We start from the raw sequence: 13079 nt of genomic DNA, 5'->3' as shown, positions 1-13079 counted from the left end.
CAGTTATTCATGAGTTCTAGCAACCAGCACTTCGCAGTAGGACCAAAGTTCTTAATTTGTTCCATTCGAAGGTCATCGAGTCCTGCTGACTTCCCAATCTTACACTTACTGAGAGCTAATTCCTGTTCAATTAGTGTGAAATGCTTAGATAACTCATTGCTGTCATCTGGTTGTCTGCCTATAGGATTCTTCCCTACTTTCATGGAAAGCTTTGGTTTTCCATTAAGCAAAAGTTGGTGTGCTATTTGATCTGCACTCACATTGACATGTGTGTTACCTTGCGTAGGATCATTGCTCAAGCGTTCTAAAAGTCTCCAAGCTTCTTGACTGCTCCTACCCATATCGACTTCAGACATAAACTTCATCCATGTCTCCTTCTTTGCCTGGGAGATAGAGGAAAGAACACTTTGTGCTGCTTGAATCGTTTGCTCACTAAATGGGTCTTGTTCGTGAAGCCTGTAGTAATCATGCAGCAGAGCAGTTGTTTCACGAGTTATACCTTGAAGGTAGCGTGTCCTGCAGCCTCTGGGAATTGATGCCCGTGAACAGAACTTCACGATATCAATGAATTTGTCATAATCTTGGGGTATAGGAGAGACAGTTTTTATCCTCTCATCCAACATACTGGAAAAACATTTCCAGTCAGCCTTTCGAAAGTTATATCTCCGTCTGAACCAAACTTCGTGTGGTCTTATGGATGAAGAGAGGTGACATATTAGTGGCCGGTGTTGTGTTCTTGGGATTGGTGAACCCATTTCTTTAGAACATTGCTGCACAAAGCAGTTGCTCACGAAGAGAAGATCTGGGTTATACCCTCGGTGCCATCTTCCACTGTTGAAGGAGGAGGGAAGCTTACTGTCGTGAATAAGGGAAAGCTCCTGAGTTTCAGCCCATGCAATGACGATCTCTCCATTCTCATCTTCTTGAGCATATCCCCAGACGTGACAACGGCTGTTAAAGTCACCGATTACTATTGACTTTGTTTGATTACCAAAATTTGCAGGTGGTGAGAAAGAGAACTTTTCATTTGGAGGCTTGTACACAGATGAAATGGTCATGTTGCTTAGCTCCACGGTGATTATTTCAATGTCGTTATCTTCAGTATGATGAGTACTGATGATCTGGATGTCTGGCTTTACAAATACAGTACTACCATATTTCGCATGAGGCCTTTCTGCAACTAAAATCATTCCTGAAATCTTTGGACGTTTCTGATGTTCATCCCTATGCGTTTCCTGAATGCACAAGACGTCACATTTCTGATCTTGGCATAGTTTTTTCAAGAGTTCCTCTTTGGCAGCTGACAGGCCTTCAATATTTATGGATATTATTGTCATGGATGGCTCTGAAAACAGCCGTTTCTTAAAATACATTTTAAGATTGATTAGTTCTGCTTCACTTAATGACGTCCTGAGAAGTGCTGTTTCTACTCCTGCTGGGCTTGACCCGTTCTTTTCCATATAACAGTACCTTACAGTTGCGGCTGCTACAGCTGTGCTCAAGGGTGCTCAGACTGATGACCATTTCACGGTGCTATCTGAGAAACCTTATAGGTGAAGTTTTTACGGTAACAAATGATGGTACAGAATCATATGCGTAGCTGAGGTTGAGGAAGACCATTAGTGTTTCTTGTCTTTCGTATATGTGCCATGATTACTATGAAAATCTGATTGAAATTTGTCTAACTTATGGTTTTCACCCAAATAAGTTCTGATTTGATTGTGAAAAATGTACTCTAGTTCTTTAGCTACTGTTGAAATTATGTTAATGGAGCGGTAGCCACCAGCGTCTGTTGGGGTTTAAGTCTTCGGCAATGGACGTACCAGGGCCGTTCTACACATCATGGAGTGCACACGCTTCTGTGAGGAGTAATTGCAGATGTAGGTTAGTGGGAAGATGATTGCGTCTAATATTTTCCTCAGCATTACTCTACCAATAGTATCATCTCCAATTGCATTGATTTTATTTTCCAGAGGGCATTTCTATCTTGCAGTGGTGTGATGTTACTGAAATAAAACTTCTATTTGTTTAATACGTGATTGTTATAATTCTCAACAATGAAGTTTTTATTTTGCACTTTGGTCCAGTGCATTGTGTGGTGGTATGAAATAATCATTCGGCTCTTTCAGTGATACATTTGGATGTCCATTATTTTTGTTCATAAAGTTTTGTTTTTGACTGCTTTCCATAAAATTTTGAGTTGTGCGCCTTGTCTAAAAAAAAACTGTGCGTATCGCAGTAGCGTGTTTCTTATTTACTGTTCTGTCCTATTATGAAGTTTCCTGTAGTCATTAAATTTGTCCTCCATTGTGTCACGTTTGTATTTTCTGTGAACAGTGTCTTGTTTTGTCATTAAACATTTAATGTCTTCATTAATCTGGGGGATTTTCCTTCCTTAGTTCTTATTATGTATAAAGGAGGACGTCTATCATAAATCTGTAACACTACTGTCGATCATTTGAAGTGTGGACAATGCCATCAATATTTGTCATCTGTGTAATGTTGTGTCACAATCTCGAATATGCATCTGCCATTAATGCATCACTGTCTACGTTGTATTCTCACACTGTAATGTACTTGGGCCTTGCTTGATGTACCATTAAGAAGTAGTACATAAAGATGTCATGAGCTGAAAATCCAGGGGCTGAGGTCTGTCCATGGTTCTTTACTCTGTCAAGGTTATTTGTCAGTCGAGAAAAGTGTGAGAGGTTTTGTTGCCGAGGGAGGAAGTGGTGTCATATTACCCATCTAGAACATATGTAATAGACGCTTTGTTTCTGCTGAGTTAGTGTGTAAAAGATTAGTAGTAAAGTCTCCCATAATAATCACATGTTCATACGATGGAATCTCAGTAAGTCCATTTCTAAGTCAGTTAAACGTCCTGCCTTTGGTGATCTATATACAGCACACAACAAACACTTTGTATTCTGAGGAGTAATTTCAATAAACATGTATTCTGGTGGTAAAAGTTGACACCTCGTGTCCATATGTTTCTGACATTATAAGGAGGTAGAAATTTATGAAATCCTACTTGGAATGAGTGTCAGAGGATAGGTGTGTTCATTACAATATTGAGGAACACACCATCCCACCCCCAGAAATACATTTACTTTTGTAACTTAATGAAGAGCATTGCACGCTATTTTCCATTGCTGAAGTAACTACTTGCATTCCTATTTGCCAACGTAAGTTGGCACGTGATGTCATTCCCGTCAGTCATGATGATGAAATTCTGTTACCAACTGCGGCGGCATACAAGCACAGGTAAATGGAACATTTGAAGGAAACTATGTAGAATACAGAACAGCCCCTACTGTAACCAATCCAGACCAATGGTCTTGTCCCAGCCCTACCCTAACCAGTCCAGACCAATGGTGTTCCACAAGAAACTAGAGGCCTAATACTGCCCCATATCACTGGTCTTGCCCAGGACCTACCCTAACCTATCCAGACCAATGGTCTTGTCCAGGCCCTACCCTAACCAATCCAGACCAGTGGTCTTGTCAAGGCTTTGTGACTCTACTGGAACCTGAGGGCTTAGTTCCTAAGTGAACAGTGCACTGCTCGAATTCATCCTCCATGAGAAGGCCGGAAGAAGTAAACAAAGGACAGTCATTCTGCGCGTGGTGAAAGTTTGGTCTCGAGGGAGCAACTATTGATATTCTGGTTTCTGCTCATACGGTTGAGCTGACAAGTGATTTTCAGTTTCAAGTGGCTAAGCACATACACCCCTAAACCATCACCACCCCTGTTTCTTCTATCGGATCTCAGAAGTCGGTACCCTAGTAGGTTGAAATTATTAGAGTTATATTTACTTTGAGTCAAGTTTCGCTCATTGAAATAATATACATCTACAGTGTGTTGCAAACAACTTTCAGCACATTCATTTTGTTTGCGGAGTGAGCGACTGGACATTTAGGGAACTACCTGCAATACATTCTTCTGGCTACTCACGGCCGCTTGAAGAATATTTGCTGTTGGCTGAAGCTAGATATTCCAGTGTGCTAAGTTGAAGATAGGGGGGTGGCATTGGAATTCAGGAAACAGTTTATGTTGTCAGAGGGATGAATGACATCAGTGTTAAACATTTCCCACTTGCTTACAAAATTTAAAGATTACCAGTAAAATTATGATTTGAAGGGTTCAGGGCAAAAGAGTACCAAGCAGCATTTTTTGTGAAACAGAGCTGTCGGTGGCATCTGTTGACGATTATGATAAACTGTCAGTTAATACTGAAAACTTGCATTGAAACACATTCAAGGGGCTCCACATGTGATGTGATCTTCATCTTGTTGCCCCCAACAGTTCTTATTAACACTCTGAGCAAAACAGCATCAAGTAACAAGGAGACCCAGATTACTATGGATTGTCGGAGACAGCTTATGTTATCTAGTGATTCTGAAGAATTGCCCAGTGATTCAGATGTAGACCCTGACAATCTTCTGCAAATAGCATGTGAAATTTCCTCTGAAAGTGGAAGTGAGGTAAGTGCTGCTTGGCATTATTTTGACCATAAAGAAAGCTTCTGCTTTTGTTGCTGAGGTTATGTAACTTACTAAATCAGTGGGTTACGTTTTAGGAACTGTTATAACACTCTTGGGTCTACAGCAAGTGGCTTTTTCAATACAAATTTTCTTTGGTTAGTTTAAGGCCTTTGTTAACCAAAAATCTCAGATATGCATTGTTTGTTGTGTGGCTTGGCACTATATTGTTCCGATTTTAATTCGGTTGCTTTCTCTCTATTGTCACTTAAGGTAAGAGGTTTATACGAGGTACAGAGAAACTAGTGCATAATTTTACAGCACTTTTGTTAAAGTAGCCGTTATTAGTTACATAACAGAGGATTCAACATGGGTATTTCTCATACCAAGGCTTGATTTTTCCATTGTTTAGGGTATTCCAGATCATTTATCAAGGCCACTTTTATGTTTGCCATGAGAGAAATCCAAATTCTAGAAAGAGAAAAATACATCTCAAGAAGATACATATGAATAAGAGGAGGAGAAAAGAATGGCGATAATATGTAGCGAGCAAGACCAGAAATATTGTTCCAGGGACAAATACTGGAGAGCTGTGTCGCTGTCTCCTGAGATGTACCAAAGAAGAAAAAAGTCTTCCACGAGTGAGAAAGAATTTCAACTCTGGTCTGCAGATGCACTGAGAGCAAAGATGGCTGAATACTGTGAGTTAGCAAAAGAAAAGAAAATTCTTCAATTCATGTAATGTCAGTTTACGGCAGACCTTACCAACACCTAAACTTACCTGTTCTCTAGCATTTTATCTACGGCAATTGTGGACATACAATATAGGAATTCATGACTGTGTTGTATGTTTTTGTGGGATTAGAATATTGCAGGAAGAGACAGTGACAAAATAGGTAGTGCAACGTTGAAGTATCTCGAAACAAACGCTGTTGATGCTAAAAAGCTTGTGATTTATTTTTAAAACTTGTGTAAGTGGCATGGAATTTAAATTCACAGACGTGATATGCTTTAAATTTGAAGAACAAAGCCATAGTTTATCAAACTAAAAACAAGAGTGAATATGGATTTTGTAGACTGTAATGTACGAAAAAGAGGTACCACAACAGTGACCATGAAATAAAAGTACACTACTGTGTGAAAAGTAAACAAAAACAAACTGCAAGATGTGTTGAAACTCCTGGACTATGTCCCACCTGTCCATCACCAGTTCTATCTCACGTTGATTCCTGAATTTGAAAGCACTAATGAAGTTGGATAAGTGTAAGCAACGAGCTGCTGACCTGTTAGTTATATTGTTATGCATGTGCACTTCCAAGTTTACAATATTCCACATTCTGAAAAGAACATCATTGTTAAAAGATACAAACAGACCTTTTCCCATGATAGATTTATGTTGATATCAATTTCTCTTCAGTTGCCAGTTCCACCCTGATTTTTAATGCTACCAGTTTAAATATTATTGATTGAAATGTTATTTTAATTGAAGATTGTGGTGTTAGCTTTCGTTTCTGATTAAAAGAGATGAATTATCAGAAATTGTTTCATTATCATAAGTGTTCCTAACATAAGTGTCACTACATGGCTCACACTTTCTGGAAAGTCAGGGAAACACTGAATAAATGCTGAAAATCAGGGAAAATAGCTAGGTCTCTTAAAAAAGTCAGGGATTTTTAAATTACATAATTCACTCACACTTGCTGCTGTGATAAATCATCAACAAATGTGCAATTTTTCCTTGATAACTGCTGGTGAAACAAATTGTAATCAAGTTCAGGTAAGAAATATTTATACAATATATTAAATATCTGTTATTACTTTTAAAATAGAATGAATCAAGAACTACTTTAATTTACAGTATATTACAAAATTACACTCTAACTGCACATTTACTATACTTCAACTTTTATTCAATAAGTACTGCAAAAGTACAAAACCATATGAAGTGTAATCATGTACATCATACTCACCATCTTTTTAATATAAAACAATTCATTTTATGCCTTTAATATATAAAGGTAGACAGGAGATAAGTCTACCACTATCTTAAAGGCTACAGAAATTTGCCATCAAAGGCTACATTTTATTTTGATTACTTTTATTATAGATATTTAGTAATTCATTATAAATATGTTCTGCTATGTCTTTTTGTATACAAAAATGCATCATGGTTGAATATATTTTGTTTTGTTTTTAATTATTTTACGTCCACATTGGAGCACTTAAATCAATCCATATGCATTTAAGTCTTCAAGAGCATTAGCTACAAATCTGGCTTATGTTTCTTCTTCTGCTCCCAGAACTACATTCTTTCTGACCTGGCTGCCCTTTCTTCGGTCAGTTAATGGTGTACTGTTTGTGTGTAAAAGTTTTTAGCTTAAGTCTCTGTTTCTCAAGATCCTCTTCTCTTCTCTGTCTTCAATTTGCTGCATTGTCAATCTTAACCCATGTAAATCATCTCAGGCTTCTTTGAACCAATTATTCTTGATTTTACTTTTCCAAAAGTTGTTGAAAAAATGTTTCAGTACCGTGATTTCTGGTAGTCTTGATATGTGGCAGAAAAAGTTAATTTTCTATAAAGTAACTTATTTTTTCTTTGCAGATTCATTTTGAATATGACATCATCAAAGAAAACCCTTTTTAATGACCAAAGATTGGACTGTAAAATCAACCCCTAATTCACAGGCTGGTTAAGCAAAGGGATTACCATTTCACAAGCTCATTGCAACATTTGCATAAAATCAATTGATTTATCAAGCACGAGTCGTCAGTCTGTTATATCTCGTTGTAAAAGAAAAACTCGTAAGAGTTTAGCTAAAACAAAAGAAGACCAATCTTCCATTAACATTTTTTTTTTTTCTTCCACAAGTACCTCAAGTGAAAATTTTGCTAGTTTGAGTCAAGTAAATATCCAGCCACCTAGTCAAGAAAGTATGGTAATTTCACCCCAACCTGAGATTTTGAAATCCGCTCAACAGTCAGTTGAATCATTTTGCACAAAGGACGATGTTACAAGAGTGGAAGCAATATGGGCTTTGAAAGTTGTTACTAGCAAGTTTTCATTAAATTCATGTTCAAATGTACAAGAAACATTCAAACTAATGTTTCCAGATATTTCAGTTGCTTCCAGGTTCAAAATGGGTGCCACAAAGTGCAAATACATTACAAACTATGGTCTAGTTTCTCATTTTTCCAATGAACTCAGATACGTTGCAACAGTGTGATGATTAAGTCATCTGTTTTGATGAGTCGTTAAATAATATAGTACAAAGGGGACAGACGGATATATTTGTTAGGTTTTTTGACATCAATAGGAGTAGAGTAAGTACAGAGTATTTTACCAGTGCGTTTTTAGGCAGAGCTACTGTGCAAAATTTACTTTAAAGTTTAAATGTAGGAATCCAGCCATTGAAGCAAAAAATATTCAAGTTTCAATGGATGGCCCAAATGTTAATTTGAGTTTTATGAAAAAGTTAGAAGATAGAATGAAGGAAGAGAATCCTGATGGGGAAAAAACTCATTAACATTGGAGTTTGTGGGCTACATGTGATAAATGGACCGATTGGTTCTGGTCTGCTAGCTGCAAAGTGGAACATGCATGACTTTTCGAGATGCCTATTACATTTTCAATTATTCTCCTGCCCGCCATGCAGAATATACTATTCTTACTGGCAATACAGATTTTCCTTAAAATACTGTACCACTAAATGGTTGGATAATGTAGCATGTAGTGACAGACTTTTAGATATTTTTGATAATGTTAAGGAATTCATTGATTCAAGAAACGTTTTGAATACAAAACTATTAAGAAATATTTCAGAACAAACAAAAGACAGTTTCATCAAGTGCAGAGTGGCATTTTTCAGAAACATCTCCCTAGAATGTGAACCACCGAGCTCAATAGCTGCAGTCGCTTAAGTGCGGCTAGTTCCAGTATTTGGGAGATAGTGGGTTCGAACCCCACTGTCGCCAGTCCTGAAGATGGTTTTCCGTGGTTTCCCATTTTCACACCAGGCAAATGTACCTTAATTAAAGCCACAGCAGCTTCCTTCCCACTCCTAGGCTTCTCCTATCCCATCGTCGCCATAAGACCTATCTGTGTCAGAGCGACGTAAAGCAAATTGTAAGAATGTCAACCATTTCTAAGAAAATTTCAAACTTCGGATCCACTAGCTTTGTTTTTGTTCACAGATTTGCAAATCATTTTACGTAGTTTGTTGGAGAGGTTCATAAGAAGTGAGAGACTACCTTTTAGTACATCTGCTCTCTTCTGCTTGGACTTAAAAGATAAGCTCAACTACCATGACTTGAAAAATATTGATATTGGTTTCCAAACCGAAAAGCTTCTTAAAGAAACCAAAGAAAAGTAAACTGATATTCAAAAGTTCAGGTTAGAGTGTAAAACTATACTGCAAAGTGACTGAAAAATTATTAGAAAAATGCCCCATTAATTACAGAACTGTACAAGGTTTGTCATCTTTGGAGCCCAACATAATATTCAGTCAATCAGAACAAGGAAAACAGAGAGTTAACATATTATTAGAATCATTGTACACTGCTAACAGAATTTCAGATTTTTTGTTGTTGTGAAGCATACATTACATTTGAACAACATTTCAAAACTTGTTTAGAAAATGCAAGTTCATTTGCAAGACTTGATGACTTTTATTTAGGATTATTGATGGAGAACATAAAATATCAGGAACTGTGGCAAGTTATTTAACTAGGTTTAATCTTTTCTCATGGAAATTCTACTGTTGAGAGATGTTATTCAGTAAATAAAAATTTACTTGTTGAAAATCTACATGAATACAATTTGTTACGCAGTGTTAGTTCAAAATGCAATAAGATTCTATAAAAGCATCCAGAAAATACCAATAACCCAACACTCTTGAACAATGTCAGAGCTACCCACAGAAGATATGAGGAAAGCCTACAAAAGTCAAAAAAAGAAGAAAAGAATAGAGCAGAAAAAAGAAAGATGTCCTTGGAAATTAAAAAACTTGAAGACATTAGAAAAGTAAAAAAAAAAAAACTTGAAGCTTTGAGGGAAAGAGAAAATGTCACATCAAAAATACTGTTGTTGAAGACAAAAGAAGCATAGCCTTGTTGATTTCCATGTATTTAGAATGGGCAAAATCAACGTTTGACTATTTTGACATCCAACCAGTAAGTGTCCAAAAAAAAAAAAAAAAAAACAACTGTTTTTTAGTGTTATCTGAAACATATTTAAATTTGCTAGAGGTTTAATGGTACAAATTTACACATTTATGTTATGACGTACTGTATTAATTTTTAGCCGATTTAAAAAATAATATAATTGATTTATAACCTTTCTGTCATTTAATGAGTCAAGAGTTGGGGAAATATTTTCTTTTCAGTCATGGAAAGTCAGGGAAATCAGTACCAAAATAAAAGTGTGCCAAGCCACAGTATTCTATGAAATGATATTAGAAGTATTGACTTTTCCACAAACCTACTACGCAGGCGTAGCAGGGGGAGAGGTGATACTCCCATGTGGCACGTCCCAGGTGGCGGATAGGTGGATCCTAACCGGCTCGCCAGCGGACTTAAGGGAAATAAAATACTTCTCGCGGACCAAACACGCAATCCCCTGTGGGTGGGGGACGCAGGCGAAGAATACACCCACGGTATCCCCTGCCTGTCATAAGAGGCGACTGAAAGGGGCAACCAAGGGATGATTATATAAGAACCCTGAAACTCTTTGTGATTAGTACCACCACGTGGGGAACACCATGAGTCACTTTTCCTTGCACGTAGTACCACTATGTTGGGTACCAAATAGGTTTGCGATCAGTAGCAAAGGAGAGCGCGACGGCTTTTACAGTACCTATGATTAGTAGCACTATATGAGCGACACCATGGGATGACGGAACCCATGGTTCTGGCTTGCCTATGATAAGTACCCACCATACGAGGAACACCATGCGATAGTACGAGTCCCTGTGGTTAGTACACTTGGGTGATGAACACCATAGGTTTATGTTAACTGTCAATGGCGCCACAATGTGCGAAACACAGAAGGCCTGTAAAACGTGTGAATTTCATTACCTGTGAGTAGTACCATAATGTGTGGAATACCACTAGTCAATACTATTCTTTATTAGTACCGCAACATGACAAATGCCATGGTTCTACTTTTTTAGTGATAAGTACCATTATGAGAGGCCGATGACTTGGATTTTGGACTCCTTTCGACTACAAGCATCATCGTTTCAGTATCGTGCTATAGGGGCAGTCCCTTGGTCAGTGATACTATTGTGTTACGCCAGCTTCTGTGCATGTGAGGTACTGTGGGTTGGTTCCACTGATAGTTTTAAATTCATATCCATCCATCCATCCATCCATCCATCCATTCTTCATCCTCATGTTTTGAATTGTGGTTAGTGGAAGATTTTCGGTTTTTAATTTGTCATTTCATTTCGTCTCATCTCGTACCATTAGGGGCCAATGACCTAGATGTTAGGCCCCTTTAAACAACAAGCATCATCATCATCATCATCATCATGAAACTACTTGTGATTAGTACCATCACACGGGGAACACCATAGATCACCTTTACTTGCGAGTAGTACCACTCTGTTAGGTACTCATTAGTTTTGTGATTCGTAGCATTCCAGTGGGCTTCACTGTGGGTTTCTAGTACGTGTGATTCGTACCACTAAATGCGGAACACCACGGGTCTGGGCATTGCCTGTGATTAGTACCATTATGTGGGACACACCATGGGTCTGGGCGTTGCTTCTGGTTAGTAACACAATATGAGCGACACCGTGGGTCTTCGTTGCCTATGTTTGGTACCCACTATGTGAGGAACACCACGGGAATACTGGCACCTGTGATTAGTACACCTAGGTTGGGAACACTATGGGTTTGCGTTGCCTATCAGTGCGACATTATGTGAGAAACACCAGAGGTCTGAGTTACCTGCACGACGTACAATACTTGTGAGTGGTACCATAATGTTTGGAACACTGTGAGTTTATGCTACCTTTGATTAGTACCGCGACTTGAGAGACACTATGGTTCTGCTTTGCTAGCGATAACTGCCATTATGAGGGACCGTTGACATGGATATTCAACCCCTTTAGACAAGCATCATCGTTTCAGGATTGTGCTTTGGAAGCAGTCCCTTGGTCAGTAATATTGTTTCTGGGATTGTGAGGTTTTGCGGGTCAGATCCACTGACTGTTTTAAAATCATATTCATCAATTCATTCTTCATCACGTTTTGAATTCTGGTCAGTGGATGAATTTTGTACTTTTAAAATGTGTTTCATTTCATACCATAGGGGCCGATGGCCTCAATGTTGGGCCCCTTCAAACAAGCATCATCATCATCATCATCATTGACTTTTGACCCTATATATAACAGCCCAAAAGAAATTATGCCTATACATCATGTAAAATGAATATTAATAAACCTTTGAAAGCTCGTCATTCCCATGAATGGTACGTTTTCACGATTTGAACAAACTTTCTAACTGCTCTCCCTAAAAATGAAGAAAATGTTGCTTGGCACTCTTTTGTCCTGACCCCTTCATTTGAGCTTTGCTGAAGTAAGCCAGAACCTGTAAACAACTGATTAAATTCAGAAAGCTAAATTTAGTGTGGAGTTTTCCAATGAATTTTAATTTGTTAAACGGTAGTGCAAATTTTGTAAGAATTTAGTCAAATTGGAGTCACACTGAAACAAATACAAGCTAGAACTTACTTAACAAGGCAGATTGACCAAGAAAATTAGAGGATAGATAAAAGCAGAATAATATTAATTGGGACTTACGGTAAGGATGACTAAGAGACCTCACAGTATCCAGCCGTTTTAAATTATGTTTCCCTAGAAATTCATGCACTCTGAAGTTCACTTAAACAGAGCACACACATTTTTTATCCATCAGGCTTTTTAGTCATTATGTCTTCTACCTGCGACCATCAATTGAAATGACCAGAACGCTCAATGGCAGCTCTCATGATGAATAGTCTTTGTCACCATGAGTTCGTCTTGAATTGTGGTAGGTGATCTTTTCATATTTTTTTTTTCTTCTCCAAGAAATCTTGCCGGAAAGTATTCAGTGTACACGTAGAATTATTTTACTCTCTCAACTTAATTTCTGTAATTGAGACTCACTGAAATATGTATCAGCAGAAAGATGGGAAGCACAATTACTTCAAACTGATTGAGCTAACCATGCTATCCCAATCAGTGCAGAGATTACAAATAGAGGATGCTTGTACCTTCCATTTCTCCAAGTGCCTTCATGCAGTTATGTGGAGATGGCTTTTTTTAAAAAGTAATTATTCTCATTATTTTGTGATTGTCAGCTTCTTCATGAAAAAATGCTTATATTTTAATTATGTTTCAGGTTTTCATGTCTAGACAGCCTAAAACAGAAGCAGATTGCTATCAACAAGAACGTGGCCATCGAGAGCGGCGTGACAGCTATAGAGATCGTGACCGTGATCAACCCTCGCGTGTATATACACCAGCACAGTTTGAAAATTCGCTTGGAAAGTTACAAGTAAGTATAGTGAGATGTGTTCTCATGTCTTTCACAAACTTAAAACAGTGTTGTATCAA

General features: G+C 37.9%; 1 protein-coding gene across 1 annotated transcript in view; it reads left to right on the top strand.

Annotated features, from left to right (window-relative positions):
- The window catches only part of Patr-1 (Protein associated with topo II related - 1), a 490596-nt gene that overhangs the window by 295945 nt on the left and 181572 nt on the right, over window positions 1-13079 (top strand). The window contains exon 9 of the mRNA XM_067159788.2: window positions 12865-13020. Coding sequence (XP_067015889.2) covers window positions 12865-13020 — 156 coding nt within the window. The remainder of the gene's footprint in view (window positions 1-12864; window positions 13021-13079) is intronic.

The sequence above is a fragment of the Anabrus simplex genome, chromosome 1 (genome assembly GCF_040414725.1).
Source record: "Anabrus simplex isolate iqAnaSimp1 chromosome 1, ASM4041472v1, whole genome shotgun sequence".
In the NCBI taxonomy this organism is placed as follows: domain Eukaryota; kingdom Metazoa; phylum Arthropoda; class Insecta; order Orthoptera; family Tettigoniidae; genus Anabrus; species Anabrus simplex.
The sequence above is the reverse complement of the archived record's forward strand: the minus strand, read 5'-3'. Positions and strand labels throughout refer to the sequence as shown.